At 42.4% G+C, this 17,294-nt stretch overlaps 2 protein-coding genes across 2 annotated transcripts in view; one reads left to right on the top strand and one right to left on the bottom strand.

Moving 5' to 3' along the window:
• Positions 1-1,024: 1,024 nt before the first annotated feature.
• On the bottom strand, positions 1,025-9,026 carry LOC308660112 (cytosolic 5'-nucleotidase 1B-like). Its single transcript, XM_081314331.1, has 6 exons — positions 8,370-9,026; positions 7,600-7,767; positions 4,885-5,014; positions 3,592-3,714; positions 2,739-2,923; positions 1,025-1,768 (listed from the first exon to the last, which is right to left on the bottom strand). The coding sequence occupies exons 1-6, from the start codon at positions 8,523-8,525 to the stop codon at positions 1,406-1,408; spliced, it is 1,125 nt and encodes a 374-aa protein (XP_081170457.1). The 5' UTR covers positions 8,526-9,026; the 3' UTR covers positions 1,025-1,405.
• A 10-nt stretch (positions 9,027-9,036) lies between these two features.
• The window catches only part of LOC308660114 (uncharacterized protein), a 128,019-nt gene continuing 119,761 nt past the window's right edge, over positions 9,037-17,294 (top strand). The window contains exons 1-2 of the mRNA XM_081314333.1: positions 9,037-9,183; positions 15,559-15,604. Coding sequence (XP_081170459.1) covers positions 9,092-9,183; positions 15,559-15,604 — 138 coding nt within the window. The 5' untranslated portion in view covers positions 9,037-9,091. The remainder of the gene's footprint in view (positions 9,184-15,558; positions 15,605-17,294) is intronic.

The raw sequence follows: 17,294 nt of genomic DNA, 5'->3' as shown, positions 1-17,294 counted from the left end.
TCTCCTGCGGCTCCCAGTCCTCTGCCATGTGTAGTCCAAAAAAAAAGTGGGACTAAAAAAGTTCAACCAATCAATTCAAATATGCAGGGTAGGTGCATATCTCGCCTTGGCTCTACTCTTCAGTCAAACCCTGTTCTGTGCATGCGCGCATGTACGCACATGTGAACACATTTTTTGCGGCTCCCAGTTTTTCCTTTTGTGAGGGAACCGGTTCCGAGTGGCTCTTTCACTGTTTCAGGTTGCTGACCCCTGCTTTAGGGCTTGGTGCATCAAAAATACAGAACGTTCCTGACTTGACTGCTGGCATGTCATACCTTATCCACTCTTGAATGTGGCTTCTATTGGGAGTCTATAGGGCAGACATGTCAAACACAAGGCCCGGGGGCCAGATCCGGCCCGCGAAGTGGTTTCATGCGGCCCGCGAAGCCATCCTGGAAACAGCGAGGGAACGGCCCCCACTGTCTTGGCCCTGGCCCAGAGACCCTCCTTCTGCCAGAGACCCTCAGATCTGTCCCACTCCTGCCCAGGCCCCCGTAGGCACCCTTGATGCGAACAATGTAGAGCTAGCCACGCCCACCCAGTAGGCCATACACACTCTAGCCACGCCCACCCAGTAGGCCACGCCCACCCTGGCCATACCCACCCGGCCCCCTGAGGGCAACCGCAATGCTGATGCAGCCCTCAATGAAATTGAGTTTGACACCCCTGCTATAGGGTCTGACAGCTTACATCCAACAATATAGTATCTAGTTAGTAGGCAACATAGTTTCCTGATCCCATCTGACTTTTAAAATGTATTCATCATGTATCTATCCATCTCTCATCTGTCTGTCTGTTAATCTGCCACACTGTAAAGCAAAATACAAGCTTTTCTTAACTTTTTTGCAACAGTACATTGGGGCTCACTGGCATCAGCCAGGGCACACTGGGGGCACCTTCACCTTTGGCAAGTGGGTGTTTTGTAATTGGCCATGTCAAGAGGGCAGCTGTTTTGTTTTTGTTTTTTTTAAAAAGAGGAAAGCTTTCCATTGCAGTCTTTTTCTGAGTATGTTCACAAAAGTTCAAATGTGCCCCCAGCTTTACAGGTTGTTTGCCTCTGGAAGAACATAAGCAAAAGTTCATAAAAACTGGTATATCTTGTGGGCAATTACTGTTTATTAAATTCTGCTCTGTGCTGTACAAATTTCATAGCTTTATTTCCTGACATTAAATAAGTCGGAGCTAGAATTATTGTCTAAAAACAAAATATGCTTTGGAGCATGTAAAACATTTTATTATTTATACAAGAATGTGAATATCAAAATGTGCCCCCACCCCCTAATAAACCCCATCAATATAACCTTGATACAAACCCACCCGTGGAAATGTTAAATCGAACAGCAAATTTAGGGCAAAAAGTTAGGAACTAATTTTTGGCTGGGCTCTCTTTCAGTTTGGATTTGTGATACTTCTGTCCAATGCCGTATGGTACATGTGCGGCAATAGTTCCCAGCTGCTGTGCTCCTTCTATGTGAAACATCTGATCGTCAAAGAAAATGTGAGGTCTGATTTTTGCCAAGATTGGACCCTTGGGTGCCCCTGCAAGGAAGAGGGCTTCATCAATCTGCACTCCCCAGCTGCGAAGAGTTTTCAGCACTCTGGCTCCAGAGCTGGCAGCACTTCTGGCTGTCACCAGATAAGTCCTGATTGGCGAGTCCAACCGTTCGTTTTTAAGGTAGAACTTCTTCTGGAGCCTTCCAAGGTCTTCCAGGAAACATTTCAAAGGACCCTAAAGGTGCAAAATATGACAAATACATTTAGAACTCTGCACCGTTTTTTCCTTTAAAGAAAGGCAGGATTGCTGGTCATTAATGGGACTTTCAATGCATTTCAAACTTGTTGACTACAGCACATATGTAGAGATATGTCTAGATTGCAAAAACCTCCTTTGTAATTTCAGTTCAGGGGCCAATTCCATGACGGCAAAGTCTGTATATAAAAAACCCTCCATAAAATAAGGGTGCATAATGTGTCAGAATCCGGCATCATCCTGAAATTAAGATTATTTATCGACAGGAGAAATGGCAATCCATGGCTACACATGGCTTTCAGCTCATGGAGTTCTCCCAAATGCACCATCCAATTTTAGCAGCCAACTGCTAAACTGACAGTAACGTTTTTGTCTTTTTATCTTTAAGTACAAATGTCATTATGATTCTGTGTATTTTAAAAATTATTACTAATTTTACTTGGTTTTGCCATCTTACTTTGCTATAGTAGGCCATTATAAGATCCTTTGAACTGGTTATATTTAAATAACATAAATAATGAATAAAGCTGCTTTATGGACGTCTTCCGCCAAATTATTTGCAGCTCTTAAAAGCTTAATAAATATTTTGAGCAAGGAGCACATACTTAAACCAAAACAGGGACAGATTCCTAATTCCTTTTCAGAAAAAAAATATCTATAAATTCTGTTTTCCTTGGAACCTGAAAGGCCTCTTTTATTATTTTCTTTTAATATTTAAAAAGTATACATAGGATTGATTTACAAACAAGGAAGAATAGCTTTGGTGACCAATGAAACAAAAGTTTGTTTCAAACCACCCAATAGCCAAAGTTCTCTAGGCAGTTCACCATAAAACACATTAAAAGGCACAATATGAATAAAAACCTATCTACTGTATATAATCAATATACAGAAAAAAAAACAGGCAACATTATAAGAACAAAGAAAACGAAGAAGGTGGCCATTCTACCTTTGCCAGAGGTGTGTTCTCATGGATCTTCTCATGCTCAAAAAACCTATCCAGGCCATGTTCTTTCACAATGATTTCAGACTCATCAGAAAAAAGAACAGCATCTCCATCAAAGGCTACTCGGAGTTGTTTATCATCATAAGGCACATTTTTATTTCCAGAAAATAAAGTGGCAGCAGCAATTCCTGCAGAAATATTACAGAAACAAGTCAGGATGCATTCTGCTAAAGCACAAGGTCAGTATTAATGTATATTTCCAAAATGTGCAAAACTGTCGGCTAGTTATGTGAGCAAAATTGCAAGATCTAATAATTTTCTGCCTTTCTCGCAGACAACTAAAGTTGCCATTATGAACATGCTTATTTAGACTAAGTTAAATGGAACACATTTTTTCTTCTTCTGTTCAATTGTGTCCATTTATTGGAGATTGTATAAGTCCCTGCAGTTTTCTTGGCAAGGTTTTTCAGAAGCGGTTTGCCACTGTCTCCTTCCTAAGGCTGAGTAAAGTGACTGGCCCAAGGTGACCCAGCTGGCTTTTGTGCTCAAAGTGGGACTTGAACTCACAATCTCATTTCTAGATTGGTGTCTTAACCTCTACAAAAAAAATCCAGTACACTTTGAGATAGAAGAGACAGCTGCATTACCTTCTTATTAAACTATTCTCAGGTAGGTAACGTCATGCCCATATTTTTCAATTTCTAATTAAGGTTTTGATTTTGATAACCAAAAACTTCCATTTTTTTAAATTAACAAATCTAAGTTGATCCAATTAAAAGATTTTATTGAAAGTGCAAATAATTCATCAATACATTGCTTAGCACTCAATCAAAGCAAAGAAAAATCCAATCCAAACCTGCTTCTATGGCTTCCTGGACTTTTTCAGAGTCAGCAGAAAGATACAGATTGGTAAGGTATCCTTTCAGGTACCCGATTGGACTCTTTCCTCCAGTCATACAGAAACGTTCAATTAGAAGACCTAGATATTAAGAGAAGAAAAAATTCTCTGTCCCAACTCATGCAGAAAAACTCTGGTTTGCTGCTGTTATTTATGCAATTATTCACAGGGTAGTTGTGTTCTGGTTAAAAAACAATTAGAATCTACATTAAATTTCAATAACTTGATGTTACATTTATGTGCAGTATGTCTGAAATCTTCCTAGCTGCACAATGCTAAAAGAAATCAGCTGAAAAAAAGCAGATGTTTCTTGTTGAAAGAATGCATTTTCAGCTAGGTTGGAAAATCTCTGTGTGTGGATTCTACTCAATGTTTCAAGGGAAAAACTATTTTCCTCCAGACTGATATTTTGCTAATATAATTACCTAGCAGTATAATCCTGGAGTGGTAATGCTGGCTTAGAAATAAAAAGGGTCACAAACTTCCTAAGTGTGGAATAGAGTACATTTCTAGGCAGAAGACTGAGCTGCAACCATGTCTTGAGGCAATTGTATAGCTCTGCTTGTAAGGCCACATATAGCTGGCCAGCATACCTTTTATGGCTCAGAGTAATTAGGATTAGATGTCTGAGCTTTTTTTTTTTTTGCATTTTGGGCTTGAAAGGCAACGCAGGTGGTCTAAAACAGAGGTGTCTCCAACCTAAGCACATTGATTTGTGCTTTAAATTGTAAGCCGCCCTGAGTCTTTGGAGAAGGGCGGGATATAAATGGGATTTTAAAAAACCACCTTTCTAGCTCCATGACCATCAGCGGGGGGGAGGGGGGGCTGGTTTCACAGTGCAACCTAAGTCCTGTGCATGTGCAAATGAAGCTTCAAGCACTCACCCGTTGCTTGCACGGCCCAATTTCCAACAAGCTGCAGACCAGAGGTTAGGGACCCCTGGCCTAAAAGATAAGATGGTCTCAAAAGAGCCGGTTTCTCCTTACTTTGGGATATGACCTTTGACATGCTACCTAAGTCTCATGAAACTCTTTGGCCAACAGGAGCTGCATACAATGGTGCACTGTCCTACATCACATCAACTCTATGTAGTGCCATTAAATCCTTATCTCTCAGCTCTGCTTTTCACACAAAAGGAACAGCAACGATTCAAGCACCCTGTTTTACTCTTAGAATTCTATAGGATACAGAGAGATGAAAGATGTCACAGTAGCCTAGCCAAATGCATAGACAACCAGACTTCAGACTCACCGTAGTGGTTAATGCTGTTGATAAGTCTCACACCCACCTGGGCATGGTTATTAGTCATGAGCACAATATCAAACAGCTCTTCATCGTCAGGATATAGTTCACGAAGTCGTGCATTGACATGTTCCACCGCCTGAGAGGAACAAGTGAATAAACACGCATATTACCTCATTATGTGGTTTTCATCAAAAGGCCTGGGTAGAATATGTAAGGCTACACCTAGAAGATCCATGTCCTTACCAGTCTAACCTGCCTATGACTTCTTGACCTGTTCAGAATCTGCTAGGACTTGCTGAAGATGTACCAAACCCATGTCTCTTCCTTTAACCACTATAGTAATTAAGACGCTCAGGAATATAAATAGGGATGGCTTGACTAAAAGAAGTGAGCTGGACACCCAAGCAGCAGCAGCAGCTTGATGTACAGCAAGTGACAGATGATCTGTCCAGTGTCTCTTAGGATACCTCCAAGCACGTAGAGGAAAGTGACCCATTTGCATTACTGAAGACTCAGCTACTAGTATGATGAACTTCAGCACCGGGAATGGGTGGAGGGTATAATGCTGCCCTTTGCCTTAGGCAATAAAAGTTACTTGAGGATTCCCTAGATGACTGTATTGAATGCATAGACGGAAAGTGACACATCAGCATTTCAGTTACAAGCCTTTCTCAGCCTTACCTGGAGAAACAGGAACCAGAATATTAAAAACTCTGCCTGATCTGGTTCAGCACAGTTTCCCAGCTTCTGTCATCATCTACTTTCTGCTTTTTCCCCAAACTAATAGTATAATCCCCTTGATGAAAAAAGCAGGGAAGCTTTGTCAAGGGAGTTATACTACTAGTTTGGAGGAAAAGCAGAGCTTTTTATAGCTCTAATTCAGGGCTCTTCAAACTTGGCCCTTTTTATGACTTGTGGACTCCCAGAATTCCTCAGCCAGGCAAGGGCCACGTTTGAAGACCCCAGCTCTAATTTATAGAGCTATAAATTAGCTAGGTTCCAGTTGGATGGAATAACCAGGAAAAGGTTCAGTGAAACAGCATAATTATTTGGATGGTAAATAGGTTCACAGCTCAGTATCTTCAGCCACTGTCAGTAAGTGTAGATCAGGGGTGTCAAACTGCCCGCCCGTGGCTGGTTGCATCATGCAGAGGCTGCACCCATCACAGCTCCGGCAATGCGAAAAGAAGTCATGATACATTGAGGGACATCACGTGACATGGTGAGTTGACACCCGTGGTGTAGACATACTGAGTTAAATGGAACATTATCCCAGTTTAGTTTTTAATCATTTTTTTATGCTCCTAAATAAGAGGGCTGTGCAGAAGGGTGAAAATGATGCAGTGGCTCAAATAAGGGTACCTACTGAGAAATGAAGGGAAAAGTGTTGATAATGAAGAGGTGAGAAGTTGGAAAGAAAATGGCAGTGAGAAATGTCTCTTCTAGCCAGCGATGGAAAGCTCTCTACAATGAAGAAGTTGAGGGAACACCAAATAGGGAATGTTTTGCAACTCACCCCATGTTTTTACACAACAGTTTCTAGCAGATCATAAAAGGAGGAAGTAAAGTATTGAGGAGGTTTTATAGGAAGAAAAAACTGCAACAACTCTGCTCTATAAGCAGCCTCTTTTGATGGAATGTTGAGAACACAAAATTAAGCACTAAAATCCTTTTAAATTACAGGAACTGGCAAATTTCTAACAAGTAACTCTGCCAACCCAGATGGTCTTTTTACCCATGTTTGAATGCTGCCACACAAACATTGACACAAAAGCTGCAGTCTTAAAAAAGTTTTAAATTCTGTTGAAATCCATGAGATTTGATGGCTACAAGAATCTCTAACATCTAAGATAGAAACCCATGCATTTTCATGCATTTCAAATATATATTGATTTAGTACAGATAGAATAATTTAATGCTTCTAGACATGACTTTGTTCCTTTTTTTCAGAAAACAGAAGGAGGTATAAAGGAGAAATTATGTGCAACTACTCATCCCATTTATAGCTCCAGCGACTAAGCTCTGCAAGCTGGAAAAAAACCTGTTTAAATTAGGGAGGACAAATAGGAAATGTCCATTAGTATAAATATACATCATGACAAAACCTCTCTGAATTTATATGTCAAAGTCTCTTAGAAGAAAACCTATATTCACTGCATCTTTTTATTTAATTGGATTTCAAGATTGTAATATCTTGGTGGAGCCTTGGTGGAGCAGTGGGCTAATGCCTCCTTAAGTAACACCAGCTGCCTGCAATTAGTGCAGGTTCGCATCCCAGCAGGCTCAAGGTTGACTCAGCCTTCCATCCTTCCGAGGTAGGTAAAATGAGGACCCTGATTGTTGGGGGCAATTAAGCTGACTTTGTAATAATGCCACTTGGTGTGTGTGTGAAAGCCCTAATAAGCAGGCATATACTTAGAATGAAGGCCTACTGCTAAGCTTGTAAGCTGCCCTGAGTCTTCGGAGAAGGGCGGGATATAAATGGAATTAAAATAAATAATAAATAAATAAATAAAATCTTTGTTATTGACCAGGAAACACCCCATCCATTACAAATATTGGGGCTGGCATCTCCAGTGGTCTCTATCAGATGGCAGAATGATGAAATACAGTCGTGTTATTTGGCTATGTGCTCCAGGAGAAGGAAGGACTAGAAGAGGTAAAGGAAGGCAGGGAGGAGACCATAGAAAAAGATCTCCATGGAAGCAAAAGGGAGTTTACCTTCACAAAGGCAAAAGCAGGCCCAGGTTTCAGAGTGACGTTCTCGTTGGCCTGTTGATATTCCACATACTTTTCCAGACCTTGCTCTTCATAAATTTTCCTCTCCTCCACCATATCGAAGAGAGCTCGGGAAGACACGGCAATGGTGATGGCATTTTGAGGCTTGGGCTGAAGGAAAGAGGGGGGAAAACACACACACACACACAAAAAACGAGTGAGCCAAAAAAAACCAAAGGGAGACGGGAAAGTCTTGGGAGAAGCCAATACCGGTAGGAGGGGGGGGAAAAGCGCCGGGGCCGGCGGGAGGGGGGAAACCAAGGGCCGAGGGGAGAAGCCACGCTAGGGTTCGCTCCACGGAACTCTTCCCCCCCCCCGCAGCCCCCCCCAGGCCAGGAGTAGGAGTGGCAGGGAGAGCAAAGCGCCCGGGGCCGAGACATTTTAAAACAGGGGTCTTCAAACTTGGCCCTTTTATGACTTGTGGACTTCAACTCCCAGAATTCCTCAGCCAGCTTTGCTGGCTGAGGAATTCTGGGAGTTGAAGTCCACAAGTCATAAAAGGGCCAAGTGTGAAGACCCCTGTTTTAAAGAGCCTGGAGCGGGGCAAAGGAAAAAGGAAAGCGCGCCGCGGTCCCTGCCCTGCTGGGGGTCGCAGAAGACGCCGCCCCCCCCCGCCGCCATCCTGCGCGCTTTGGCTCCAAATTCCGCCCCGGCGACCCTTCTCGGTGGAAACTCCCCCCCTCCCCCGCCGCCATCCTGCCCGCAATACTGACGGGCCGGGGTCTCTTGGTGCTGGTGAGGCTCTCGTAGGCAATCCTCGCCGCCTCCCAGTCCAACTCGGCTCCGTCGGCTTCCGTTTGGGATTGCTCCATTTCGCTCGCCGCCTCGCTCTCCTGAGCTTCCCCTTTGTCTGGGCTAGAGCCGCTCATCTTTGGCTTGGGCGGCTGCCGGGCAGAGAAAAAACAAACGAACAAACGATAATGGGTCTTCAACGAGGCCTGGAGAAGAAGCCGAGAAACCGCACCCCGCCAGGCATCCCGCGGCCCCGCCCGTCCGAGCAGGAAGCCGCACGACCGGCTCTTTTACGCCCGCAGCGGCGGAGTTTCTCTCCGGCTAGGCGCATCTACGTATATTATTATTCCTGGCTTCGCCACACCCTTTGCGCTCAAGCTGCGGCTGGGCTGAGGCGGAGAAGGGGCGAGTCGGGTGAGGGGTAACCTTGGGATTTTTTATTTTTATTTTTATTTTTGGTCGTGGTGACTTTGTAAAAAAAAAGGAAACCTTAAATACGGGTAGTCTTAAACCTACGACCACAACTGAGCCCAAAATTCATATTGCTAAGCGAGACATTGGTTAAGTGAGTTTTGCCCCATTTTACGACCTTGCGTGCCCCAGTTGTTAAGTGAATCACTGCAGTTAATAACACGGTTGTTAAGTGAAGCTGGCTTCCTCATTGACTCTGCTTGGCAGAAGTTTTGCAAAAGGTGGTTCACACATGACACCCCTCCCCCCAAACCGGCATAAATATGAACCAGTTGTCAAGCGTCCAAATTTTGACCACCCGACTATGAGGATGCTACAACAGTTGTAAGTGTAAAAAAAAAAAAGTCATACGTCAATTTTTTTTCAGTGGCGTATTTGAACAGTGACTGTGAACTTTGTAAGTCGAGGAGTACCTCTACACACGATCCATCTGAAAGAAATATAGTAGTGGTTCCTGACTGTTGGGTTGGATTAGAAAGTTTAGGAAAGAAGCAGTGAATGTCAACTTAGAAAATAATCACTAATGAGTTCCACAATGGGGTTCCTGCAGGAGAATGATAATGGAGAAGGATTTTAATGTCAGAGGCAGAAAAGAACCTAGAAGCAATTTTCATTTTTCTTGGTTTTGCCGCCCCCCCCCCCACCAATAGGTCTTATTAACTACTGGGAGTATATGATGGCAGCTGCTGCTGCTTTTGCTGTTGGTGTTCTTTCTGCTTTGCATTTCCAAAAGCATCAAAAGGGCTGATTTCTGCCTCCAAAGAGTTTACTTACTAAATGGGATTGCTTCTGAGTGAAAAAGGTGTTTTCCAAGGGGGTTAAACCAGTATTTCTCAACCTTAGTGACTTTAAATTGTGTCGACTTAAAAGTCCCAGAATACCCCAGCCAGCCACATCACTTAAAGTTGCCTAGGTTGAAAAATATTGAGACTGTGTTTGTGTCTGGAAAACCTGGGGATTAATTAAAACATTTAGAGGGTATTAAATTATATAAATTGAAAATTATATTTAATTTTTAATTTTTAATTTATATAATTTAATGCCCTCTAAATCACAAACAAAATGTGTATGAGAACATTAATAGAAGTAGATCTTCAGTCGTTATATGGCATTGAAATGCCCAAGATTATAGAACATGAAAGTTGTGCGTTGAATTTCTGGGAAGAGCTGACTTTTGTCCAAATAGAATAATGCCTTTGATGGTGTGTTTTAATTTTGCCTAATGAGGAAATGTTGTCAGATCTGTGAGAGGGCCATTCTTTAATTTAGAATTAATGGTGCTTAATCTTTAATACAAAGCCAGTTTTCTGGAGTGATTAAAGCATCAGGATAGAAATTAGGTGAGTTTGAGTTCTGCTTTAGACATGAAGCCAGCTGGGTAATCAGTCAGTCCTGGGAAGAAGGCAATGGTAAATTGCAGGATCGCCGGGGTAGGCAACCTCGGCTCTTTTATGACTCGTGGACTTCAACTCCCAGAATTCCTGAGTCAGCTATGCTGGGAGTTGAAGTCAGCTATGCTGATTCAGGAATTCTGGGAGTTGAAGTCCACGAGTCATAAAAGAGCCGAGGTTCTCCAGGATTAAAAAATGGTCTTGAAGGCCTGAAGGTTTTAAAACCTTAATAGATATTTTTAGGGTTGGTAGTAAATAGCTGAAGGTAAAAGGAAGCTTTCTCAGATGAGTTTGGGAAATGTGAACTCTTCCTTTACATATATGTATAAAGAAAAAAAGAACTGTAATATATTGGAAAAATAGTCTTTCCTTCCTCTGCTTGATGGAGAGAAACCAAGTTCACAAGTTTCTAGAAGAAAGAAACCCTAACCTAACCCTATTCTCTGCCTAGTTGCCAGCTGCTGATAATGGAAGTAGAGTGGCTAGCTGGAGGGAAGATTTATTTATTGATTCATTGCAACTGCTTGACTAAGTGGTTGATGTGATGTAGTGTGAAGTATGTTGGAAGCATATATTAGCCTAGATACAGGGGTCTTCAAACTTGGCCCTTTTATGACTTGTGGATTTCAATTCCCAGAATTCCTCAGCCAAGGCCAAGTTTGAAGACCCCTGGCCTAGATACAGGGGTAGGCAATTCTAATTCCATTCTAATTCCATTTATATCCCGCCCTTCTCCGAAGACTCAGGGCGGCTTACAAGCTTAGCGATAGCCTTCATTCTATCTTGGCTCTTTTATGACTCGTGGACTTCAACTCCCATGCTGGCTCAGGAATTCTGGGAGTTGAAGTCCAAGGTTGCCTACTCCTGGCCTACAACCATGTTTTTCAAACTTGGTAGCTTTAAGATGTGTGGACTTTTTTTTCCTTTGCCCTCTCCTATTGGTCAGCTGCAGTGAGTACTGATTGGCTTGTTAAATCTGGAATAGTGAAGAGTATTACAAATGGTTTGAATAGAGTGGAGAATGGAAATGCTACCAGAAAAAAGAGGAACAGCTGGAAATAAGTGATAATACTATAAACCAGTGTTTTTCAACCTTGGTAACTTTAAGATGTGCGGATTTCAACTCTCAGAATTCCCTAGCCAGCATGATATAGCATGAATTCTGGGAGTTGACGTTCGCACATCTTAAAGTTGTCAAGTTTGGAAAATTCTGACCTAGATCATATTGCTTTACTGGCAGAAGACAGAAGATATGAGTCTGGGAACAGAATAACATGGGACCAGGTATGAGGAGAAACTCAGTTGTAGGACTGATAGAAAAAAAGCAGAGTCAGTGAGAGCTTATGCAAGCAGTAGTGAAAGAGGCTATAGTCTGAGATGAAAAGTAAAATGCCTTTCCAAGTGACTCAGCCATGTGGAATCTCCAAGAGACAAAGAGAAGGGCTGTCACAAAATACTGTACTAGAGAATGAAAGTGAAAGTTTCAAGGAAGAGGGGAAAAAAACCTCTCTACAGTCAGGGCTTTTTTCCTCATAGAACGCTCAGAATGGAGTTCCGGCACCTTTTTTGGATGGAACTTTGTAGGGTAGGCAAGGCGGGTTGTATGACATGTGTGAGTTCCAGCACCTTTTTCATTTACAAAAAAAGCACTGTCTACAGTACAGTATTTAAAGCAGTAAAATAAGAGATAAAGCAAAGTAAACAGTAAACAGCAAAGTAAGAGTTTCAAGGGGGGGGGGAGAAAATCTCAACAGTACAGTATTTAAAACAGCAAAGTAAGAGATAAAAGGAGAAACTTATGTTTTTAATTTCAGTCCACCAAATGAAAATTACACTTTTAACCCAACGTGCATAGCATGGGACATGCTGTTGAAACTAAGAGGAAAACCGTGAAAAACTCTGCAAATAATATAATAGGCTTATAGGAAATGATCTGGGGTTTGGGTTAAGACAGTAAAAATTGAAGTAATTGAACTTATGAAGTATTTATTTATTTATTTATTTTAATTCCATTTATATCCCGCCCTTCTCCGAAGACTCAGGGCAGCTTACAAGCTTAGCAGTAGCCTTCATTCTATGTATATGCCTGCTTATTAGGGCTTTCACACACACACCCCAAGCGGCATTATTACAAAGTCAGCTTATTGCCCCCAACAATCTGGGTCCTCATTTTACCTACCTCGGAAGGATGGAAGGCTGAGTCAACCTTGAGCCTGGTGGGATGCGAACCTGCACTAATTGCAGGCAGCTGGTGTTACTTAAGGAGGCATTAGCCCACTGCTCCACCAAGGAGCACTTTATTGCAGGGGTCTTCAAACTTGGCCCTTTTATGACTTGTGGACTTCAACTCCCAGAATTCCTCAGGTAGGCATGCTGGCTGAGGAATTCTGGGAGGAAGTCCACAAGTCATAAAAGGGCCAAGTTTGAAGATCCCCTTCTTTATTGGATGGTCTGTCCAGACTGTGTCTGCTCTAAACCATCCTGAAGGAACCCATAATGCTGGCCTCCCACTAACAGTTTATTAAAGAAATATGATATGTCATGATAGATGGATCAGTAAAATAAAAAGAATGTTCTGAGATTTGGATTTTGACAGCCTTCGAATGATAGACTGAGTCTGCCATTCCCAGGATTTCCTGCTTGTAGTTACATGGAGGGAAGGAAGCATGCTTCATGCTAAATTCTGATTTCTTAAAGTTCAGCACCTTTAAATAGATACATTCTGGCAAAGTTCCTCTATGAATTGGCCTGGCAGATCAAATTTGGGATAGCCATCAGCTTTCCAAGTGATTCCATAGATTTACCAGCAAATATGTTTGCTGTTTTCCCAGGTAAAAGTGGAAGCAGAAATAAACAGTTAACGGCACCTTTTATTTTTCCTTTAACGATCTTATCTGTAAAGGTTCTCTGATGTCTCAAGTTTTTTTTTATTATGCCACCTGTAACTTTTAAATATTTAAGTTATTAGCCCTTCAGATTTGTGACCTTTGTTTTGGGCTTTTAAATTTATCGTGAAATATGACTATTATACTTCTTTTTTAAAAACTGCTTTGATGATACCAGACTTGCCATTTAAAGATAGGATTCTTCGCAAGATAATGAACATTTTTCATAATCTTTACTGGGCCTTTACTCTCCGAAGGGTTATGACGTTCCTACCGCTACATTTTTTTGTTTAGTGATTTATTTATGGTCAGTGATCATATAAAATAAAGTGCATCCCTCTCAAAGCCAAATGATAAAACAATAACATTAAAACCCTGGTAGACTCCTTCAAAATGATAAAGTTGCTGAATGAAGGGACTTGCCTGAAGTTACAGCACCATTGTGATCATGTGAGCTATTACCCCCCGTAGATAGGGCCCGCAACTTGGGGGTCCTTCTAGATTCACAGCTCTCTTTGGAAGAGCATATTGGAGCTGTGACTAGGGGGGCCTTTGCCCAGGTTCGCCTGGTGCGCCAGTTGCGGCCCTATCTAGACCGGGATGCCTTGCGCACAGTCACTCATGCGCTCGTGACCTCTCGTCTAGACTACTGTAATGCTCTCTACATGGGGCTGCCCTTGAGGTCTACCCGGAGACTCCAGCTGGTGCAGAATGCAGCCGTGCAAGTCGTCTTGGGAGTTTCCCGATACTCCCATGTTACACCTCTGCTCCGCGAGCTGCATTGGCTACCGGTTGCTCTCCGGGTGAGGTTCAAGGTGTTAGTTATGACGTACAAAGCCCTTCATGGCATGGGTCCGGATTACCTACGGCAACACCTGCGACCGGCGTCAACGTCCCTCCGTCCAGTGCGCTCCCACAGAGAGGGCCTCCTCAGGGTGCCGCCGATCAAAGAATGCCGATTGGTGACCCCCAGGGGGAGAGTGTTCTCTGTGGGCGCGCCAGACCTTTGGAACAGCTTACCGGTTGAGCTCCGGACGGCCCCCGACCTTCGCTCCTTCCGGCGCGATCTTAAAACATTCTTTTTCGAACAAGCTGGCCTGGTCTGACGGGATGGGGTTGGGTTTTTAAAATTAGTTCTTAACTCAATATGTATTGATTTTATGGGCATGATGTTTAATTGGTTTTTAATGGTTTTTTAATTTTTGTATCTGATTTTTATTGTGTATTGCCCTGTTCACCGCCCTGAGTCCTTCTGGAGAAGGGCGGTATAGAAATCAAATTATTAAATTAAATGTGATTGCCATCTCTGCACTTGGCAACCCATCTGCAGTTAGGATCGATTGCCAAGAGTCCTGTGATCATGTGATCTCTATTTGCAATCCTCTCTGCTGGTTTCCCCTGAAAACTAATGGGGAAAACATTAGCTACTAATGTTTTAAGCTACTACTACCACTTGTTGAGAGGACTCCCTCTTGCCTCTGGGGCTTGGCTGCAAACACCTCGTGCTGTAAACACTGCATGTCAAAATCCTGGATTTTGGCAAGTCCCTTTTTCAGCCAACCTCCAGAATCTAGGAGTGTCAGGATTGCAGTCACATGACTGCTTCACTCAATGACTGCTTCACTAAGTGGCTGAAGATTCCAGTCTCAGTCTCACTCTCCAAGAATTTATTGTTAACATATTGGCTAAAGGAGAAAGATAATATTGTTACTTTCCAAATGGCCATGATTTGCATAATTAACCCTTTGTGCCAAATTGAATAAAAGAGTCAGTGGACAAGATTGTGAACAAATGATCCACCTTTTGCCCAGGGGACAGAGACAGATATGTTATTGCTATATAGGGGGATGCCATTAAATCTCCCTTCTGCAACCAATGAAAGCAACACACAAAAAAATGAAAATGAAATCCTGTTTAATAGAAACTGGCTGAAAATGGTCTTTGAAACAAGTCTAAACCATAATTTGGTCCAGAAAATCAACTTCCCTCTCCCCCTCTCTTATGACCTTGAGAAGACTGTCTCTAAAACAATTGAGTCAAACTTTTAAAACTAAAATGTCCCATAACATTCAATTAAATCTGAATTCATCTCAGCTGTCCATGAAGCTATAAAATCACCCCAGATGGTCATAGATATTGGAGAGTTCTCAGAATAAACCAGTCTGAGTTAGTATTTGAATGCTTAACATCAATAGGCTTCATTCTGTGTTTGTAAACCAAGCCATAATATGGATTCCCACCTCAGTGCAATTTGGTTGGATCTGTTCCTAATAAAAAGCTGAAATCATTGTCCAGTTGACTTCTCTTCCGGGGAACTCGGTGTCTACATACTGTATGGAATCAGCTGACATCTTTTTTTGTAATTGTTATTTGCATTTTGAAAAATGGAGATCTTAAAATAATTCTTTGTTTTTTCCTTCCAGCCGTTTTAAGAGATCCTTGCTGGAGCCTAACATTCACCTGTGCCAGGTAAAAGCTAGTTTACATGTCTGAAGGCTCTCTTTCTTAATATACCTAGGACCGTGATTTAGTACAGGAACAGTTTTTGAAGAATGACCAAACTTCCCTCCCCTCTGTTAACCATTTAATCTGAGGGATTAGTTTGAGAAGCCTGAAAATTATCATAAAACTTTGTTTGGCCTAATTGATATGTGGTCTGGTAGATTTATGGTTTAGGATTCTTTACTTATGGTTAACACAGTTTTTACCAATTTCTATATCAAAACCTAACAATTTGTGGTGAGCATTGTAAGGAAGCTCTAAAAGGCTTTGGCTCCTTGATATGTGCTCATATGTTTGACACTTGCCTTCACAGGGACTTATTGCTAAGTGCATTGCTATATATATATATATATTCAAAGGGATGCGGTGGCTCAGTGGGTTAGGACGCTGAGATTGTTGATCAGATGGTTGGCAGTTTGGCGGGTCGAATCCCAAGTGCCGCGTAACAGAGTGAGTGCCTGTTACTTGTCCCAGCTTCTGCCAACCTAGCAGTTCGAAAGCACGTAAAAATGCAAGTAGAAAAATAGGGACCACTACGGTGGGAAGGTAACAGCGTTCTGTGCGCCTTTGGTGCCTAGTCATGCCGGCCACATGACCACGGAGACATCTTCGGACAAGCGCTGGCTCTTCGGCTTTGAAACGGAGATGAGCACCGGCCCCTAGAGTCGGAAACGACTAGCACGCATGTGCGGGGGAACCTTTACCTTTACCTTTTTATATAATTCAAGATTTTCCGCGCTTGTTTGCAAACTGCAAACTGTTCGGCTCCATGTTTGTGGTGGTGCCATGTTTTTATAGTGGGTGTCAGTTTACTTATTGTGTGGTTTGGAGGGGTTTAAAGTGGCTAATGTTGCAGCTGTAGTTAGGTTTCTGTTTTGTGGTTGTGTGTCGTTATTGTTGTGGGTTCGGATTTGCTTTTTGAATGGTTGTGTGGTGGTGATGTCATGTGATGTTATCATGAGTTTGGGTCTGGTATCATTCTTGGTGGTTGGGACTCATCTGTCAATCAAGGCGGGTTTCCAAATGGCTGGTAGGCGAGAGGTATCATCTCGTTTGTTCATGCCGTGGGGGCGTTTTTCTATCTCGATGGCTTCTCTGATTATTCTGTTGTTAAAATGTTCAATTTTGGCGATAGTTCTGGTTTTTTTTAAAATCAATTTCGTGTCCCGTGGCTTTAAAGTGTTGGAACAGGGATGACGTTTGTTCTCCCTTTCTGAGTGAGTTCCTGTGCTTTTCACTGCGTGCACTTATTCTTCTGTTGGTCTGTCCGATATATGTGGTGGGGCAGGTGGTGCATGGGATTTCGTATACTCCTTGGTTTTCTAACCCCATTATGTCTTTGGGGTTTCTTAGGATGGTGGATATTTTTCTGTCTGTGCAGAATGCTGTTTTGATGTTGTGTTTTTGTAGGATCTTGCTGATTCTGTCTGTGGTCCCTTTTATGTTTTCTGAGGTTTTCGCAAGTGTTGGTATGTAGATCTTTGGTCATTCGGGTTTTTCCCCACGTAGAATTGGAGGTATCAGGGCAATGTTTCGATGTTTCTCCCAGAAGAAGCTGAAGTCACCAGCCTGAGGATGATGGATGAGATTTCGTCGAAACGTTGCCCTGATACCTCCAATTCTACGTGGGAAAAAACCCGAATGACCAAAGATCTAC

This window comes from Vipera berus (assembly GCF_964194415.1).
Source record: "Vipera berus genome assembly, chromosome: 1".
In the NCBI taxonomy this organism is placed as follows: Eukaryota; Metazoa; Chordata; class Lepidosauria; order Squamata; family Viperidae; genus Vipera; species Vipera berus.
Note: the sequence above shows the minus strand (reverse complement) of the source record. Positions and strands in the feature narration are given on the sequence as shown.

Bases quoted from the DNA above. Each gene is read 5' to 3' on its own strand.
- LOC308660112 (XM_081314331.1), bottom strand. From the start codon at position 8,525: ATGAGCGGCTCTAGCCCAGACAAAGGGGAAGCTCAGGAGAGCGAGGCG. The intron at 2,924-3,591 runs GTTTGGATTGGA...ATATTTCTGCAG, and splicing joins CCAGGAAGCCATAGAAGCAG to GAATTGCTGCTGCCACTTTA. The intron at 1,769-2,738 runs GTAGAATGGCCA...TTGCACCTTTAG, and splicing joins AGAACACACCTCTGGCAAAG to GGTCCTTTGAAATGTTTCCT.